This window comes from Oncorhynchus tshawytscha, linkage group LG12 (assembly GCF_018296145.1).
Source record: "Oncorhynchus tshawytscha isolate Ot180627B linkage group LG12, Otsh_v2.0, whole genome shotgun sequence".
NCBI lineage: Eukaryota > Metazoa > Chordata > Actinopteri > Salmoniformes > Salmonidae > Oncorhynchus > Oncorhynchus tshawytscha.
In genome coordinates, this window is record NC_056440.1 from 54,148,179 (window position 1) to 54,169,478 (window position 21,300).

General features: G+C 43.8%; 1 protein-coding gene and 1 pseudogene across 4 annotated transcripts in view; one reads left to right on the forward strand and one right to left on the reverse strand.

Annotated features, from left to right (window-relative positions):
• LOC112232296 (serine/threonine-protein kinase BRSK2-like) overlaps positions 1–6,182 on the forward strand; it is a 162,681-nt gene extending 156,499 nt beyond the window's left edge. For 3 of the 4 annotated variants that reach the window (XM_042330748.1, XM_042330749.1, XM_042330750.1), the window contains one exon: positions 3,985–6,182. In XM_042330748.1, coding sequence (XP_042186682.1) covers positions 3,985–4,253 — 269 coding nt within the window. In that variant the 3' untranslated portion in view covers positions 4,254–6,182. The remainder of the gene's footprint in view (positions 1–3,984) is intronic. The other variant, XM_042330751.1, reaches the window with a different exon arrangement.
• A 2,369-nt stretch (positions 6,183–8,551) lies between these two features.
• LOC112264168 lies at positions 8,552–20,966 on the reverse strand (annotated as a pseudogene).
• Positions 20,967–21,300: the final 334 nt, after the last annotated feature.

A 21,300-nucleotide genomic window follows, 5' to 3' on the forward strand; every position in this document is an offset into this window, starting at 1 on the left:
CAGTCCATCCCAGCCTGCTTTTGGTCATCATCCACAGCTTCAATCTAACTGCACTTGGCAGGGAATCACTCAAATAACTGAATGACTGGTCCGGCATGCTGAGTGGAATGCAAGGGTTTCAACCAGAGCCATAGACAGTCTACAAAGAGTCTGGAAACTGATCATCTATGTCAGCTCCAAATATTCCATGCATGTGACGGTCTTGGACTTTTTGGTGCCAATATGGCTGCCTAGATCATTCTAAAACTGAAACTGAGCGTGCCTGACTCTCTGTGTGTGTGTGTGTGTGTGTGTGTATGGCTCTGGGGTGGATCAATTCACCGAAATGCTAGATATCACACACTGATGCTGAACAGTGTGTGTCACGTATGACAACACACTGAGAGCATGTGTTTCAACCCCCCCCCTCCTTCAGTGTCCGAGACCAGAGGGGACTGCATGCGGTGCCATGTTTTAAGAGTACTATTAGCTACTACAGATGACACTCATACTGTGTAAATTGTGACTTACTTTGTACGTGTGAATATTCCATGAGAGAAGGGAAGCCAGGTGTGTGTGTGTGTGTATGTGTGTGTGTGCGTGCGTGTGTTTGCGCAAATACATTTTCTTGTCCTTTTGTACTTTGAGAGAGTAGAATATTTCTAATCTCCGCTTAGCTTTCACCCTCCCCAGCTAATTAAGGATTGAGGAAGAGAAAGGGTTGCATACAGAGGGTCAGAGACCTAGCTAGAGACACAGACTGACAGATGGGTAGAGAGAGAGAAACAGAAAGTCTGAAGAGAAGCAATGGAAGCAGACCCCCCCCTTTTTTTTGAATGGACTTTAAACATCCATGCAAAGTAGGAGTAAGACATTCCATTTGAAGCGTTTGTTTCCAAAATGCAAAATATCTTACCATAACATGGGCTAGTGAAAAGAATAGACGTGATTTTGTTGAAAATATTGCAAGGTAATTTTATTTTAGAGAGACAAGTGGCATAACGCTACATAACCACCCCAAACCACAGAACTCCAAAAGAAAATGTATCCCGATTGGGTTTTAAATAGTTATGTGTACGGTGCATTCGGAAAGTATTCAAACCGCTTGACTTTTTTCAATTTATTTTACATTACAGCCTTATTCTAAAATTGATTAAATCGTTTTTTCCTCATCAATCTACACACAATACCCTGTAATGACAAGGCAAAAACTGTTTATTTAAATTTTTTATTTACAAATGAATTAAAAATAAACTGAAATATCACATTTACATAAGTATTCAGACCCTCTATCAGTACTTTATTGAAGCACCTTTGGCAGCGATTACAGCCTTCCCACTGGGCACAGACGTAAGAGTTCAATCTTGGTTTCATCAGACCGGAGAATATTGTTTCTCATGGTCTGAGAGTCCTTTAGGTGCCCTCTTGGCAAACTCCAAGCGGGCTGTCATGTGCCTTTTAAAGAGGAGTGGCTTCTGTCTAGCCACTCTACCATAAAGGCCTGATTGGTGGAGTGCTACAGAGATGGTTGTCCTTCTGGAAGGTTCTCCTTTCTCCACAGGTTCTTGGTCACCTCCCTGACCAAGGACCATCTCCCCCGATTGCTCAGTTTGGCTGGGCGGCCAGCTCTAGGAATAGTCTTGGTGGATCCAGACTTCTTCCATGTAAGAATGATGGAGGCCACTGTGTTCTTGGGGACCATCAATGCTGCAGAAATGTTTTGGTTCCCTTCCCCAGATCTGTGCCTCGACCCAATCCTGTCTCAGGACAATTCCTTTGATCTTATGGCTTGGTTTTTGCTCTGACATGCACTGTCAACTGGGACCTTATATAGACAGGTGCCTTTCAAAATAATGTCCAATTAAGTTAATTTACCACAGGTGGACTCCAATCAAGTTTTAGAAACATCTCAAGGATGATCAATGGAAACAGGATGCACCTGAGCTCAATTTCGAGTCTCATAGTAAAGGTTCTGAAAACTTGTGTAAATAAGGTATTTCTGTTTTTTTATTTTTAATACATTTGAAAAAATATCTAAAAACCTGTTTTCACTTTGTCATTATGTGGTATTGTGTGTATATTGATGAGGGAAACATGTATTTAATACATTTTAGAATAAGGCTGTAAAGTACCAAAATGTAGAAAAAGTGAAGGGGTCTGAATACTTGCTGAATATACCGTACAGACTATAATGGGAATGATTTGAAACGTGGCTAACTTTAGCACCATCTGCAAAAACCATATAGAGCATTCCATCCACCTGGACAATGGATATTAGTGCATCTTGGGAAAAACTAGTGTGTTGGATATCGCATTTTGCACACCTGAAGTAAATGTTTTAAAAGTTTGATAACAGCCATAATTCATACTCTAAGAAAAGGACCCGTGTGTATACATTTCAGAAGAAAAACGGCCAAATGTATACAAATATTTCTACGAATCTTCATTTGTATAAACCAGCTGACACTGTAGAGGTGTGTTAGAGAGTAACTGTGTACTCTGCTCCCAGATACCTCTCAGCGGTCAGACACTTTGACCAGCAAACCCTCCAAGCCACTGTTTCCCTAATCAAATACTTACTCGATTGGCAAACAGTAAACTACTAGCCTGAGCCTCCCTCACTACACCCGATGACTCTTAACCTCACCATCAACACACTACGGTGTCACTAATGCACAGTTCTCCGTGTGTGTGTGTGTGTGTGTGTGTGTGTGTGTGTGTGTGTGTGTGAGAGATCCTTTGCATGGCACAGTGTGTGTTGGGATGCACACTAGTGTTGATGCAAATGTCCACTTCCCTTCCATTCCATGCGTAAAACACATTGTAGCCCATCAATAACAAATGGCTATGTAGCACACGAACAATGGTAAGTGATAGCAAGATGACATTGCGTAAGTATTTTGTGTTTGGTCCAAAAAAACACCCACCAAATTAACTTTAAAAGGACAGTTAGACTTGATAGATTTCAAGAAAGTTTGGAGTAAATCTGTATATGTTTGACTCTCAGTGGAACACTAAGGGCTGGCCTACCAGAACCAGATTAAGCCTGTTATTGAATTAAAAAGCACTTTCAATTTAAGGAACCCCATTGTGCATGCTTTTTAGTCCAGGACTAGGCTTAATCTGTGTCCAAGAAACCTCTTACTTGAAAGCAAAATAGATTGTGTGATGAGTGATGTTATTGTGATGATGGCATGTTGTTCACATTGTCTGTGTTTGTCTGTGAGCACTGTATGGACTCATTCTAATGTATGCTTTTATTGTGGTGATTAGGATAGTTACCAGGAGCTTGGAAGGCAAGACATTATGTTTTGTCGTACTCTGAAATGCTGCTCATCCCTTCCTCTCCCTTCCTCTCCTCCCCCCTTTTCTTCAGAAAGAGAGCAATTGGGTATGCGGGCATTTGTTACAGGCCTGCTCTACCACGTCCTATTTCTACTAATCATCTCCTAATCAAGACCTTGACTAGCTAAATCAGGAGGGTTAGAGCAGGGCCGGAACACAAACCTGCACTCAGTGACTCTCTAGGATGCAGATTTGACCACCCCTGCCCCAAACCTGGTCTTTTTAGCACTCACCCTTCCAGAGCTCAAGCTAGCCCTCCTATGTCACCACTCTCACCCAAACCAGGTAGAACAGAGACTCAAAAGCCCACTGGTTTTATGTGAACCCTACATATCATTTTTTTTACTGTTGTTTCCCAACCTTAGGTCTCCTAACTTAGCACTTTGACACTGATGCGCCATCTCCTCAGCCTCGAGACAGTGTTAATGTACATACTAACAGTCTAACACATGTAATCAAATCCTCTCTTTTTTTATTACCACCCACGTGGCTTTTATGAGTCTCCTTTCTACCTCCTGGAGCGTCACCTTCAGTCCTTTCCTCATCACCACCCTCTCCTTCCCGTCACCCTCTCCTCCTTCCTCACGTTAACCCCATTGCTCATTCGCTGTTTGTTCTCTCTCTCTCTTTTTTTTCTTTTCTTCCCGTCTGTGTACCTAGGCAGCCCGTTGAGTAACTTCTTTGACGTAATTAAACAACTTTTTTCAGACGAGAAGAGCAGCCAGGCGTCGCACAACACCCCTGGCACGCCCGGCACAGCTAGCCCCGCCCCCGCCAAGCATGCCCCCGGCAGCAGGCGAAATGAGTCATGTCCCCTGCCCACTCAGCCCCAGCCCACCCAGCCCACTGACTCTAAATGCCCCCCGCCTCCGGGCAAAGACAAACAAACAAAGATGGCCGCCGTCAGCCGGACTGGGGAACAACCTTAATACCGGAGAGAAGTAGCTAGCTCTCTGTTGCATGACTAGATAATAACCACCTGTTATCAGGCCGTTCAAAACCCAATACAAAGCCCACAAGAGTGTGTGAGAGATGAGAAATGAAATGAGAGATGCTGCTGGTTTCTTTGCTTTAGTCAGTAGGCTTAGTGTGTTTGTGTCTCGAAAAAAAATCTACTTTTGATTATCGCCGAGATGATAAACTTTTGTACTGTGTAATAATGGAATGACTACGATTTTAGTTTAGCAATCGACCATTGATCAGTATTTGACAATATTAAGTACCACATGTAGCCATGTTTCTTTTCTGTTCCTCTATCCTCTCGTCCCGTTCCCACGCCGTGGGGTGTGTGTGTCAGGGTGTGTGTGTGTCTCCTCTGCTCTGTGATGATGGCTTGACCTTGTCTCTACCACCAGGGATCATCACTAAAACCTATTAGAGAAACAAGATGGAGGGCAGTGTGTGTGTCCCAACCTGGGGCACTTTGTCAACAACGGGAGTAAGTGAGCCAGAGGCGGAGGACAAGAGAAAGACTTCACATACTTCACACTGCTGTCCCCCTCCTCCCCATGCACCCCTCCTGCTTTCCACCTGCACACACACACACACACACACACATACACTAAACATTAGAGTACTAGAGACTCTCTCATTACCGTGACAGACACCCAGAGACATATTAGCCGAAGAGTTGGAGAAAAGCCTTAAAAAGACAATGATGTTTGTCAAACCTATACTACACACATCCTCTCTCCTCCTTTCTCTCCTCCTTGTCTATCCTCCTATACACACACACACGCACAAACACTTGGGGGATGTAAGGACTTGCGCACAAAGACGAATGGAAGTAGAACCACTGGCTCCTATGAAAGTTGGAGAGAGGTGGCGCGGCTCTTGGAAGTTGGATGGACGTTGGCTGAACGTTGGCTAAACGTTGGCTGGATTGTAATTCTTTTTAATGTAGTCCTTCTTTGTGAACTACAGGATTTTAACACTTTAGACTTCTTCAGACTCTGTGTCATTGCTGTAAATGAAATTAAATTGAGTTAATTAACTTTGGGTGGGCATTTGGGAGGGAGGGGTACACAAATGAATGATCTATTCTGTTGTACAGATTAACTATGTTCCCATATGTACAACGTTTGTGTAGTTGTGACATTATGTTTAGCTAAGAATTGTGTTAACTTATCACTATATTTTGTGTTTTCTACTTGTTCGACGTGTTTTATCGATTAAATGTTGTATTTTATTTTCGGTTCCCTTTTGAGGGATGAATCATTTCAGGGTTTTATTTTCTTCCATTTTGTTTTGCCCATGTTCCTTTGAAATATCTGCAGGATTCAGACAACAGTGGACATAATTATTGTGTATATTTGTTTCCCTTATTGTATTTTTTTGTCATTTTTGTTTTAATTTATTCTGGGTTATTTATATAAATGATGGAGAAAATGTACTAGATCATTTAAAGATTGTTTTTTTGTCAGGTTTAATTTATTGATCATTGAGAATTCACTAAATGTTTTTGTGAACATTCATTTTTTTTCCCAGCTTGGATGAGAAAGCTTGTAATATATACATTTGGCAAATGATTTACGGTAATTTAAGAATGTAGATTAGTCTCTTTGAGAGGAACGAGCCCTCTGTTGATAATAATTGTGCGTTCCTTCTCGTTGTGTGTGTACGGCGACAAAGGCAACACTCCAGCCACTTGCCTTGTAAATACAAAAAAATTGCAAACAAACTTATTTAAAAAACCAAGGGGATTCCTACTCTTAGCTTTGACCTTGTATTGTCGTTTGCATGTCCAACATTTGTCTTTTCTTTGCATGTTGTTGTTGGAATTGTTCTGTCCCTTTTCCCTCTTTCCCCCCTTCTTTCTGTCTTTCTTTCTTTCTTTCTTTCTTTCTTTCTGTCTTTCTTTCTTTCTTTCTTTCTTTCTTTCTTTCTTTCTGTCTTTCTTTCTGTCTTTCTTTCTTTCTTTCTTTCTTTCTGTCTTTCTTTCTTTCTTTCTTTCTTTCTTTCTTTCTGTCTTTCTTTCTGTCTTTCTTTCTTTCTTTCTTTCTGTCTTTCTTTCTTTCTGTCTTTCTTTCTTTCTGTCTTTCTTTCTTTCTGTCTTTCTTTCTTTCTGTCTTTCTTTCTGTCTTTCTTTCTTTCTTTCTGTCTTTCTTTCTTTCTTTCTTTCTTTCTTTCTTTCTTTCTGTCTTTCTTTCTTTCTTTCTTTCTTTCTTTCTTTCTTTCTTTCTTTCTTTCTTTCTTTCTTTCTTTCTTTCTTTCTTTTTCTTTCTTTCTTTCTTTCTTTCTTTCTTTCTGTCTTTCTTTCTTTCTTTCTTTCTGTCTTTCTTTCTTTCTTTCTTTCTTTCTTTCTTTCTTTCTTTCTGTCTTTCTTTCTTTCTGTCTTTCTTTCTTTCTTTCTTTCTTTCTGTCTTTCTTTCTTTCTTTTTCTTTCTTTCTTTCTTTCTTTCTTTCTTTCTTTCTTTCTTTCTTTCTCTTTCTTTCTTTTTCTTTCTTTCTTTCTTTTTCTTTCTTTCTTTCTTTCTTTCTTTTTCTTTCTTTCTGTCTTTCTTTCTTTCTTTCTTTCTTTTTCTTTCTTTCTTTCTTTCTTCTTTCTTTCTTTCTTTCTTTCTTTCTTTCTTTCTGTCTTTCTTTCTTTCTGTCTTTCTTTCTTTCTTTCTTTCTTTCTTTCTTTCTTTCTGTCTTTCTTTCTTTCTTTCTTTCTTTCTTTCTTTCTTTCTTTCTTTCTTTCTTTCTTTCTTTCTTTCTTTCTTTCTTTCTTTCTTTCTTTCTTTCTTTCTTTCTTTCTTTCTTTCTTTCTTTCTTTCTTTCTGTCTTTCTTTCTTTCTTTCTTTCTTTCTTTCTTTCTTTCTTTCTTTCTTTCTTTCTTTCTTTCTTTCTTTCTTTCTTTCTTTCTTTCTTTCTGTCTTTCTTTCTTTCTTTCTTTCTTTTCTTTCCAGTCTCTAAATTTGTTTCTCTTATTTTTATTTTCTCTCACCACTTCGGTTGTTTGTTCGTCTTTGAGTTTTTTCTCGCAACCTCCCTTCTCCTTCCTTATACTACTGTGCACATTTACCGTGCAATGCATCCTCTGCACACACACACACAGTTACACACACACACACACACACACACACACACACACACACAGTTACACACACACAAACACACACACCGTTTCTCTCAAAGAGAGACCTGATACTCTGGTCACGAACTCTGTCTGGGGTGGGAATTGGTATCAGAGAGATAAAAATAAAGCAATACCTATTATTGTTATTCTTTCTATTTTATACTATTGGGTAGCCAGGCCACACAGGACGATGGACATACAGTAGAACACAACACCAGGAGCGCTGGTATTTAGCAGGAAACCACTGGCAATGTATCCCCTTGTGACATAACTGTGAACAACTTCAGTGCAAAAGGAAATAAATCTGTTGACTTTGGAATTGTGTGGTGGTGATGTCTGATTTTAGCCTACACACTTCCATGGGCGCATGTTATTCTAAATGGGGCTAATATAGAAATGCTGATGGTAATTATTGTGAGCAAAACGTTTGGCATACTGTATGTACAGTAGAATAAAATATTCAGAGTTCTGTTCTTCCTGTCCAATATCTATCTCGTCTAGTTCCATCAACACGAGAGAGGATGGACTCTAGTAAGTAACAGCAGCCTCTAAATGCTTCATTTCCTACCAACAGAGTCTCAGTACCTGCTATTATATTGGCGGTATATCCATAAATCTTCATCATATTCTAGATCAATTCCAGCCATAGTACGTTGCATCCATTTCCTCTCCTAAGCAATGGACATTTTGTAGATTTCCTATGTCGGTCCCGTGGAACAAGTCCCACGCATCACTAGATGGCAGCAGTACTTCTCCAGTTATCCATTGATCCTCCTTCCTGCTCGCTGGGCTACATGAGGAACTGATGGTGAGTTTGCGTTCAACAACTGCAAAACTCTTTATGCTTCAAGCGCTAACTTTTTGCAGCACCTTCAGTTGTCCTTTCACTGTTTGTGACACGTGTGGCAAGAAGCTGCTAACTACCCTAGCTTCTCTAACCATCACACTGAAACTAAAGTAATTGTCTTAGCAGTACCTTGAGCATTCACAGGGGCAGAGAGTGCAGGTTTGAGGGCCAGTAGGATCACAGTAAAGGTGTTCTGTCCGGTGGCAGCTTCACCTAGGCCCTGCCTCTTCTCTCCTTCATGACAGAGTACCATTACCAACCTGTGCTGGCGTAACTGGTGACATCACCGCACTGCGAGATACTACGCTACACTACACCGGTTATTTATCTCCAGGCCTGCTGGTATGCCTGTCCTTCTCCCCACATGGGGTCCATCTCAATATTTGAATGTGGCCTCCTCTCCTCATCCTCATCATCGTCCTGACGTGGTCCACTCCGGGGCTCTGTCTTTGGAGGAAGCTGGTCCCGACGGGCCCCTCCCAGGAGCAGCCTGTGGAAGTCCTCTCTCTCTCCAGGAGCTGTTCCACATGCTGCAGGAAGACACCTTCACAGAACCTCCTGAGCTCTGCCGCCCCGTGATCCTGTACAGAGAGAGAGAGCAGAATCTCACACTGCCTCTCTACCACCTTTAGCTGGAGGAAACAGACCACTGGCGGCAGCTGCTGACAGAGGAGCAGAGCATACTTCCATCACAAGTCCAAACATTCAATTACACCTTCCCAAGGTGCTTACATTTTATGAGTGACCTCCACTATGTTGTCTTTCCACTCCTCAATGACAAGTGATAGTGGGGGCCATTCCTAAAGCTTAACTAAATGTTTGGATCAACAATGGATCAACAATGGGATGTATGAATGAAGTTCTATCAGTGTAAATGAGGATGCATTTTTTACCTCCACAGCGTCAGCCTGTGACAGCCTCAGCCCTTCAGTCCCTCCACAGTACAGACAACTCATCATCCTCTGGAAGGTGCTGTATGTGATGTCAGAGATGTGGATGGTGCTGGTGTTCGACCCACATCAACTCAGCAGAGACCGAAACCTGACAGAGACAAAAGAGACTTGATAACCAACTTGTGGCCTCAAAAGCTCAGGTTGCCCTGAAAACTCTAGAGCCTGGACTCAAGGTCATACTTGATGATGAGCATACTATTCATTCAGTCTCAGGCTGCCACGGGTGTGAGGAGGGAAGTGCTAGCTCACCTCTTGGAGGCAGACATGAGGAGGACCCTGTGGGCGTAGAAGGGACGGCCTTCCACGAACAACATTACGTCAGACATCTCTGGGTTGTTCAGGAAATGAGCATCTGGTGGAGGAGAGCGAGCGAGCGAAGTGATGTTTACACCGCTTAGAGTCAGCAACATACATTGAAATGCATGTACACAACTAAGCGTGATTTACACAGTTACACTTGCTAAAATGTAGTGAAAACTCGGACCCTAAAAATCTGGCCAACTAAACCGACTGTAGTTTGTTCCATCTCGAGAGAGAGTGCGCCGGTCTTCATACCTAGCTGCGTGGAGAGAGCGAGGTACATCAGAGGGAGTAGGAGCAGAGCCGTAGTAGCGAGAGAAGATGGCTGACACTCTCTTGGTTATGGCATAGTCCTAAAGGGACATAATCATGTTCAGAAAGAGTTGTGATTTTATGTAACAGACATCGCAAGTTTCCTACCCATTTTATAACAACTGGTTTGAGAATTTCTTAGACGTTGGATCGATTTGTCTGATTCATACTCTGCTTTTGGTTTGAGGTTTCCCGGAACATCTACTCACTGAAAACTGTAGTCTACATGGTAAAGCCAAACAACACCGACTGAAGGAGAAATTGGACTGCAAGGTCCAAGTTATGGACTGCAAGTCATGGCTACCTTGCTGGTTGCAAGCATGTTAAACAAGAGAGGTAGGGCGGGCGAGACCAGCTCCTGGCAGTGGTCCCCGTGGCCTGATAGTGGTGAAGTCTCTGAGGAGAGAAAGGGTCACCTCATTCCTGGTTAGCTGCTGGGCTACATGGAGGGACTCCAGCCACACGTGGAGCTTCCAGGGGACACCTGGGGAACAAATAAGGCCACAAATTAGGGTCCCAAGAGATGATTTACCTTGGTCAGTCATTGAGAACAAAGTCTCAAACAACCTAAAGTGGATCAAATAATATTTCTGTGCTTTCGGAATGCATGATTCACAAGTCCTTCAGAAAACGATGATGATGGCATATACAAAAGAAGTAGGCCTACCAACAATCCATACCTAGTGATCGTAGCTCCATGGTGACATCCAGGTAGCCATGCACAGTGCTGTAGTAGGCAGCCTGCTGCTACTGGGGTAGACAGCAGGGCTACAAGGGCTGAGGCTGTGGGGAGGTAGTGAGCCAGCCTCCTCTTCCTTCTCCTGGAACCCCTCAGCCAGTATCTCCGGCAGAGAGAGAATCTCCTCCTTTCTCTGCTGGGGCTGAGTCAGAAGTCTCCTCAGGACTTTCCTGTAGGAGAGTAGGGGATGAGTATCCATTCATTCATTCAGTTCTGACTGAAGGAAATAGACAAGGAAAGAACAACACTTTAGACTATTGAGACATGGCCCAAGCCTGGACTAGTCAGACAGGTGCAGCTACCTGTGTCTGGGCGAAGCTGAAGCAGTTCATGACCTCGTAGAGCAGGGATATAGGAGCGTTCCAATCATGCACTCTGCGGGTCGGCCCCGTGGGCCAGCAGCAGGCTCACCATTTCTTAGTTCCCAGCAGCAGAGGCCAGCTGTAGAGGAGTCTCAGCAGAGCTCTCCTGGCTGGAAGTAACAGCAGTGCCCTCCACATCTGCACCCACCTCCAACAGGAGCTATACAACACAGAAACCAAGAGGAATGGTTAGTACTACACTACACAGACAAAAACCCTTCCCACGGGGTACGCACAGTGGCACCATCAAGGCTGAGATGTATGAGTAAGAAACTGTGTTAGACCCTTTCCACTGGGCAATGAGGACTCACCTGAGATACCACGAGGTGTCCATGCAGCACAGCGAATGTGAGGGCCACCCAACCATGACGGTCTGGGTGGACCGAGGGCTGTCTGGGGGAACAGCAAGGAACCTGAGAGTAGAATGGAAAACATGAAATATCTATGTATAAAACGTATATACGTTCAAAGCTTTGGTAAACATTGCCATCAAGTGATATGATCGCGGTGTAGTAGAGGCAGTTTCAGCACAAAGCCCTTACATTACATGATTAGGCGAAATTCCAGTAGCTTTTCAAAAATCCCTGGTTTTCCAAGAAATGCTCTTTCGGAGGATTCCGGATTTCCTGCTCAACCCACTACATGATATACTATCTATATCATGTTATGATAATATCTAGAGAGTAGTAGTGTTTGCCGCCAGGTCCAGGTTGGCTCCAGCCTCCACCAGTATCTGGACCAGAGCCTCGTCTCCACGCAAACGTGTACATCAGAGTGGTCATACCCTGTAGGTCAGAGAATACACATCTTACTCTGAACAGTTTTATTGACTCTCTACACTCTCGAACACCAGTCGGGCATACAGTATACGTCTTCAAACAGAAGACTGACAAGTATTGACAGGGAGGATAAATCCTCTGACTCTTTTACCTTCCCTGTCAAAGCCTACCAGTCTTATGTCTGAATATGTATATGTCCTACCCCTCTCCCCAACTCCCCCTACCTCTATCCCCACCATTTATCTATTATTCCCTATCCCCAGTCCTATCTGGTCATCCATAGTGTTAACCCCTGATGGGCCCAGTAGCTGTGTTGCCGGACCAATCAGGTCCGCTCTGCCACAGGTCAGCATGCGGAAGCCAAGATCCACCCTGAAGCTTCTCTGTAGCAGCCTTAGAGTCCGCACTCCTAAATGAGCTGGAGCAACACTCAGGCCTGGGAGAGAGGGAGAGACAAGAGGATACGGAGGGAGAGAGGGAGAGGCAAGAGGATAAGGAGAGAGAGAGGCTACAATGAAAACTTCCAACATTCATAACTCTTCGATAATGACGGCAGGCCTACTGTTATGTACTGGTTTCACAGTATGGTTCAGCATCTTTCTATTGCACGTTACAGTACGTTACAGATACGTTCACCGGCCAGTTTATTAGGTACACCACCCCATTCAAGAAAATGGATCGCTCCTACAGACAGTAAGTCACGTGGCCGTGGCTCGCTATATAAAGCAGGCAGACAGGCATCGAGGCATTCAGTTACTGTTCGAATGACCATCCGTATGGGCAAAAGTGTGACCTAAGCAAATGGTGTGTAGAACAAAAAACATCCCGTCAGTGACAGTTCTGTGGGCGAAAACAGCTTGTTGACGAGAATGGCAAGAATCGTGCAAGCTGACAGGTGGGCCACAACAGTGACGCAGTACAACAATGGTGTGCAGAACGACATCTTGGAACTCACAACTCGTTGATCCTTGTCATGGATGGGCTATTGCAACAGAAGGGTTCCACTCCTATCAGCTAAATACAAGAAGAAGTGGCTCCAGTGGGCACGTGATCCCCAACACTGGACAATTGAGGAGTGGAAAAATTGCCTGGAACATGACAGCGAGTTCAGTTTACTTGAGTGGCAGCGAGTTCAGTTTACTTGGTCAGTCCCCAGACCTCAACCCAATAGAGCGTCTTTGTGTGTTTTCGACACCTTGTAGAATGTCCCAAAGAATTCTGGCTGTTCTGGAGGCAAAGGGGGGTCCAACCCAGTACTAGATGGGTGTACCTAATAAACTGGCTGGTAAGTGTATGCCATTAAATATGCAACGCTCAGTGTGTTTCTACCTCAGCGGTCTGGGCTCACAGTCCAATCCTGGGAGGAGCTGTCTGGTGGTCTGTCTGACATCATCGCTGTCCACCAATAGGCTGCGGCGGTGCTCCGCGTGCACCACGGCAACTCGTATCCACACCATCAGAGGGGGAAGGAGCATAAACAGTCTGTGGGGAGGAGCAAAGATTCAAGCAATGAAGTAATATAATTAATTCACTTTCCTCAATGACTCAAAATCCCATAACGCCTTCAAATCTGCCGTAAAGGTCCAATTCCTCAGCCCTTTTTACAAAAACAACTACTTCATTTCCTGCGGTGGGCTATAAAACAGGTTCACGCAGGGTGCTTTTTGGTAGTCTTAATGTGTGTCCCATAACTTTTGAGAATTGAGAAAAAGGGCAACTTTTTACTGTTAACAAAGGACTATAAATAGAACACTGGTTCCCTGATGTGACGTTTGTTTTCGAACATCCGGTCTCTTCACCTCCCCAGAGCACAGAGCAGGTCGTTACGACAAAGATCTGTATATAATGTCGAGATGCTCATGTCTCCGCTCTATCAATGGGAGTCGTTGTCCCAAATGCAGAAAAGCAGGTGACAAGCCCATACGACTTATTTTGGACAGATTTTGCGCGCTTCACCTCTTCCTCTCTGGTTATGGTAACTGAGATCACAGGGCTCAACAGAGACACAGAGCTGAGTCTAACTGGAAGCTAACAGGTTAATGGGGCATGTGATTATAATTGGTACCAGGTGGAGGGAAACAATATCTCTGTGTGCCTAAGCATACAAGAAAGCACACACACACACACACACACACACACACACCATACCGCTCTCTGCTCAGGGCCATCCTGGGGGGCTCTAGATTTGGGTTCTCCAGTGATTCCATCTGTGGGCTAAACAGGAAGTAGTAGTAGAGGCATGGCATCGGGCGCCCAGAATACTGAATGGTGATTAGCTGGGTGAATAGGGCTGACGCAGGGGTGTACCGCGCGATGGCGCTGTATGTGGTGCATGGACTGTGACACCAGGTCACCTGAGAGTCACACACACATTCAGTCTGATACAAATCCATAAAACCTCAGCTATACATGATTAATTAACTTTTTATGGCTGGGGGGCAGTATTGAGTAGCTTGGATGAATAAGGTGCCTAAAGTAAACGGCCTGCTCCTCAGTCTCAGTTTCTAATATATGCATTTTATTATTAGTATTGGATAGAAAACACTCTAAAGTTTCTACAACTGTTTGAATGATGTCTGTGAGTATAACAGAACTCATATGGCAGGCAAAATCCTGAGTTGAAATCAAAACAGGAAGTCAGAAATCTGAGCTTTGTATGTATTCACCAGAGTCCCCAATGAAATCCCCTTGAGATATGAATGATGTTGCACTGCCTAGGGGTTCCACTAGATGTCAACCATCAATAGAAATTATAATGACACTTCTATGATGTTGTGCTAGTGAATGATAGCAGAATCAATCAGGTGTCTGGCAGTCAGCCATTTTCTGATCATGTTTATTCCTCGTGGTAGTCACTTGCATTCCATGGCTCATGAAGACAAGAAGGAGTACTCCGGTTGGAACTTTATTGAAGCTATATGTTAAAAACATCCTAATGATTGATTCTGTACTTAGTTTGAAATGTTTCTTCTACCGGTAATATCACTTTTTGAAGTTTTTGTCCGATATAACGCTGACCAGAATTAGCGTTTGGATATGTATACCAAACGGGCTAACAAAAGAAGGTATTTTGACATAAATAACGGACATTTTCGAACAAAACAAACATTTATTGTGGACCTGGGATTCCTGGAGTGTTTTCTGATGTAAATCATCAAAGGTAAGGGAATATTTATCATGTCATTTCTTGTTAATGTTGACGCCATCTTTGTGGCTGTGGTGTTTTTAATTCTGAGCGCCGTCTCTGATTATTACATGGGTTTCTTTTTCCGTAAAGTTTTTTTTTAAATCTGACACAGCGGTTCCATTAAGGAGAGGTATATTTATAATTCCATGTGTATAACTTGTATTATAATCTACATTTATGATGAGTATTTCTGTTGAATGATGTGGCTATGCAAAATCACTGGATGTTTTTGGAACTAGTGAATGTAAACGCGCCAATGTAAACTCAGATTTTCTGATATAAATATGAACTTTATCAAACAAAACATGCATGTATTATGTAACATGAAGTCCTATGAGTGTCATCTGAGGAAGATTATCAAAGGTTAGTGATTCATTTTATCTCTATATGTGCTTTTTCTCTCTCTCTTTGGCTGGTAAAGTTGGCTGTGTAATTTAGTGAGTTGTTGGTGACCTAACATAATTGTTTGTGGTGCTTTCCCCGCAAATTCTATTTGAAATCGGACACTGTGGTGGGATTAACAACAAGACTACCTTGAAAACGATATAAAACACATGTATGCTTGAGAAATATTAATTATGAGATTTCTGGTCTTTTGAATATGGCGCCCTGTACTTTCACTGGATGTTGTTATCGCTCCCGGTAACGGGATCTCAGCCATAAGAAGTTTTTAAACATGGATGCTGCAGTTGTAGCGTGATGTACTGCAGTACCCATAATGCTCTGTATACCATATCCGTTTCCTTACCAATGCATTTTCAATGCAAAACAGAGCTACGTTGCGGGTTTGCTCTTCATTTTCTGAGATATCACTGGTACATCGAATCAATTCTGTGTCTTATTATATCTCTATGCAGATGAAACTTTATGAACGGTTCAACGATCGAACTCTCAGATAAAGGTCATCAGATGTCAAGTTTGGGAGGAGTGTTGGGTTTAGCTGGGCTCAACAGCATGGTCTTCCCTATATTCCTTTAAATCAGGAATGGTGGTCCTCAGCCGTAGCTATACCAGTCACTTACCACGCAACATATGTGGAAGGCATTAGAAGAGGTAAACCTAGCAACCAGAGAGCAGTGAGAGAATCTGCTCCTGTGAAAGAGATTGCAATCTTAAAATGACTACTTCCTTGTTTAATGAAGCTAAGGCTCCCGAAGTAGCCACAGTGTCTGTCAAAGTATATGCAGTTTTAAGTTAATATCATACTGTATTTACAGTATGTACTGTATATCCATATGGGTAGATATACTAGACCATCTTAAATATCTAGTGATAGCAATAAGCACCACAATTATGTTATTTTTTATTTATTTTTATCTTTCTATGTTGAAACAAACTGTATGTTGTCCTATTTAATTTATTCGCTTGGTCTCCAAGAATGAACAAGGGTGTGCACTGTTTCGCTAGGTGCTACTCCCAAGATGACCAGAGAGAAAAGGAACCACACGGAATTTGTTTGGTTTGTGGAAACAGGGGAGTGTGTGTGTGTGTGGGTGTGTTTGGGGTGTGTGCGTGGCAGAGGGAGCAAGGGGGTCTATAACACCCTGTGGCTGACGTGAATATACTCTTATGTTTTGGCAACACACAGTGGTCTGTTATGTAGCCTAATGTTTCAGTGAATACGACATCCCCGTCTGATTCTAATTAAGGGACCCTAGAAAAAGACCAAGGGTCAGATGTGAAAAAACAAACAGACAGCAAACAGGCTTAACTTCATTATGCTAACGTCAGACCTGAGACCAGTGTTGTTATCTACAATGGGCTGCTTTCACATAAATCGTAAAGCAGTGTTTCCCGACCAGTCCCTACTGGATTGTGGCTAAAGTGTTAGGCCGGGATTTAATCCAATCACACTTTGTCGACAATGCACCATTTACAGGTCATTTCTGATTGAGCCGACATATGCAGCGTCACCTCGAGCACGGGAACATTGCCTATTTTTTTCACCTTTTTTTTAACCAGGTAGGCAAGTTGTCTCTTGACAACAAGGTTGATGAAATCCGAGCAAGGGTAGCATTCCAGAGGGACATCAGAGACTGTAACGTTCTCTGCTTCACGGAAACATGGCTAACTGGAGAGACGCAATCCGAAGCGGTGCAGCCAGCGGGTTTCTCCACGCATCGCGCGGACAGAAACAAACATCTTTCTGGTAAGAAGAGGGGCGGGGGCGTATGCCTTATGGCCAACGTGACATGGTGTGATGAAAGAAACATACAGGAACTCAAATCCTTCTGTTCACCTGATTTGGAATTCCTCACAATCAAATGTAGACCGCATTATCTACCAAGAGAATTCTCTTCGATTATAATCACAGCCGTATATATCCCCCAAGCAGACACATCGATGGCTCTGAACAAACTTTATTTAACTCTCTGCAAACTGGAAACGATTTATCCGGAGGCTGCATTCATTGTAGCTGGGGATTTTAACAAGGCTAATCTGAAAACAAGACTCCCTAAATTTTATCAGCATATCGATTGCGCAACCAGGGGTGGAAAGACCTTGGATCATTGTTACTCTAACTTCCGCGACGCATATAAGGCCCTGCCCCGCCCCCTTTCGGAAAAGCTGACCACGACTCCATTTTGTTGATCCCTGCCTACAGACAGAAACTAAAACAAGAAGCTCCCACGCTGAGGTCTGTCCAACGCTGGTCCGACCAAGCTGACTCCACACTCCAAGACTGCTTCCATCACGTGGACTGGGAGATGTTTCGTGTTGCGTCAGACAACAACATTGACGAATACGCTGATTCGGTGTGCGAGTTCATTAGAACGTGCGTTGAAGATGTCGTTCCCATAGCAACGATTAAAACATTCCCTAACCAGAAACCGTGGATTGATGGCAGCATTCGTGTGAAACTGAAGGCACGAACCACTGCTTTTAATCAGGGCAAGGTGTCTGGTAACATGACTGAATACAAACAGTGCAGCTATTCCCTCCGCAAGGCTATCAAACAAGCTAAGCGCCAGTACAGAGACAAAGTAGAATCTCAATTCAACGGCTCAGACACAAGAGGCATGTGGCAGGGTCTACAGTCAATCACGGACTACAGGAAGAAACCCAGCCCAGTCACGGACCAGGATGTCTTGCTCCCAGGCAGACTAAATAACTTTTTGCCCGCTTTGAGGACAATACAGTGCCACTGACACGGCCTGCAACGGAAACATGCGGTCTCTCCTTCACTGCAGCCGAAGTGAGTAAGACATTTAAACGTGTTAACCCTCGCAAGGCTGCAGGCCCAGACGGCATCCCCAGCCGCGCCCTCAGAGCATGCGCAGACCAGCTGGCCGGTGTGTTTACGGACATATTCAACCAATCCCTATACCAGTCTGCTGTTCCCACATGCTTCAAGAGGGCCACCATTGTTCCTGTTCCCAAGAAAGCTAAGGTAACTGAGCTAAACGACTACCGCCCGTAGCACTCACATCCGTCATCATGAAGTGCTTTGAGAGACTAGTCAAGGACCATATCACCTCCACCCTACCTGACACCCTTGACCCACTCCAATTTGCTTACCGCCCAAATAGGTCCACAGACGATGCAATCTCAACCACACTGCACACTGCCCTAACCCATCTGGACAAGAGGAATACCTATGTGAGAATGCTGTTCATCGACTACAGCTCGGCATTCAACACCATAGTACCCTCCAAGCTCGTCATCAAGCTCGAGACCCTGGGTCTCGACCCCGCCCTGTGCAACTGGGTACTGGACTTCCTGACGGGCCGCCCCCAGGTGGTGAGGGTAGGCAACAACATCTCCTCCCCGCTGATCCTCAACACTGGGGCCCCACAAGGGTGCGTTCTGAGCCCTCTCCTGTACTCCCTGTTCACCCACGACTGCGTGGCCATGCACGCCTCCAACTCAATCATCAAGTTTGCGGACGACACAACAGTGGTAGGCTTGATTACCAACAACGACGAGACGGCCTACAGGGAGGAGGTGAGGGCCCTCGGAGTGTGGTGTCAGGAAAATAACCTCACACTCAACGTCAACAAAACTAAGGAGATGATTGTGGACTTCAGGAAACAGCAGAGGGAACACCCCCATCCACATCGATGGAACAGTAGTGGAGAGGGTAGCAAGTTTTAAGTTCCTCGGCATACACATCACAGACAAACTGAATTGGTCCACTCACACAGACAGCATCGTGAGGAAGGCGCAGCAGCGCCTCTTCAACCTCAGGAGGCTGAAGAAATTCGGCTTGTCACCAAAAGCACTCACAAACTTCTACAGATGCACAATCGAGAGCATCCTGGCGGGCTGTATCACCGCCTGGTATGGCAACTGCACCGCCCTCAACCGTAAGGCTCTCCAGAGGGTAGTGAGGTCTGCACAACGCATCACCGGGGGCAAACTACCTGCCCTCCAGGACACCTACACCACCCGATGCTACAGGAAGGCCATAAAGATCATCAAGGACATCAACCACCCGAGCCACTGCCTGTTCACCCCGCTGTCATCCAGAAGGCGAGGTCAGTACAGGTGCATCAAAGCTGGGACCGAGAGACTGAAAAACAGCTTCTATCTCAAGGCCATCAGACTGTTAAACAGCCACCACTAACATTGAGTGGCTACTGCCAACACACTGTCAATGACACTGACTCTACTCCAGCCACTTTAATCATGGGAATTGATGGGAAATGATGTAAATATATCACTAGCCACTTTAAACAATGCTACCTTATATAATGTTACTTACCCTACATTGTTCATCTCATATGCATACGTTGATACTGTACTCTATATCATCGACTGCATCCTTATGTAATACATGTATCACTAGCCACTTTAACTATGCCACTTGGTTTACATACTTATCTCATATGTATATACTGTACTCGATATCATCTACTGTATCTTGCCTATGCTGCTCTGTACCATCACTCATTCATATATCCTTATGTACATATTCTTTATCCCCTTACACTGTGTATAAGACAGTAGTTTTTTTGGAATTGTTAGTTAGATTACTTGCTCGTTATTACTGCATTGTCGGAACTAGAAGCACAAGCATTTCGCTACACTCGCATTAACATCTGCTAACCATGTGTATGTGACAAATAAAATTTGATTTGATTTGATTTGATTTGATTTGATTTGAGAACAAGTTCTCATTTACAATTGCGACCTGGCCAAGATAAAGCAAAGCAGTTCGACATATACAGCAACACAGAGTTACACATGGAGTAAAACAAATATACAGTCATTAAAACAAATATACAGTCAATAATACATAATATGTCTATATACAATGTGAGCAAATGAGGTGAGATAAGGGAGGTAAAGGCAAAAAAAAAAAAAAGTGCATTGTTTTTGGCTAAAAACTAGTTTTGTCTATTTGAGAGGCTTTAGCTTGGCTGGGGCGCTTTAAAATGTTACGGGAACAACTGATTTACAGAAAGAGACGTCTAAAGTAAGTTTACATTCTAACAAAATACATAAGACAAATGGACAGTTGGTTGGATTCAAAATTAGAATTTTCGGGGCCAGCATTCAAAGTAAAGGGAAAGGGGGTACCTAGTCAACTGAAATGTGTTTTCCGCATTTAACCCAAACCCCTATGAATCAGAGAGGTGCGAGGGGTGCCTTAATCGACATCCACGCCAAGTAACCAATGGTGGTGTTCAGTACTGCCATACTTAGGTGCCCTAGTTTTAATGAAGATGAACAACAGAAGAACAAGACAGACTGGGGATGTTGGAGTAGCTGGAGTAGCAGCTGGAATAGCAGCTGGTAGCTCTCTGTATCTCTAAATTTGAAAGATGGACCTCTTCTCAGAACCAGGTTGAACATGGTCAGTAGGAGTCTCCTGACTAGATAAGACTTATTGATCACATGCATAAGGACCAGAGTTCCTCTCTGGCTAGGACTAAAGTGAGAGGAGTATGTGGGTGTTTGAGAAAGAGTGTGTGTGAGAGGGAATCTTTGAATGTAAAATGAAGAGAGTGTTTGAGTGAATGTGAAGATTGAGAATGTGACACACACAGACACACACACACTCACTGAGTTCTGTGATGCTGCCCACGCATGTGGCCAGAAGGGACTGTTCCAAGGTATGTAGCTCCAGGTGGGCATAGGCATCCTCCCTGCTCTCCATTGGTGCCCGGGGATCCTTTGTGTACGGACTGACATGGGCCGGCAGGGAAAGCTCACCACACACATTCTGTATACTTCTGGCCCTTCCTTGGACACTGTGCTAACTAACCTCAAAACGAGCTTCAATGCCATACAACACTCCTTCCGCGGCCTCCAACTGCTCTTAAATGCTAGTAAAACCAAATGCATGCTTTTCAACCATTCGCTGCCCGCACCCGCCAGCCCGACTGGAATCACCACCCTGGACGGTTCCGACCTAGAATATGTGGACAACTATAAATACCTAGGTGTCTGGCTAGACTGTAAACTCTCCTTCCAGAGTCATATTAAACATC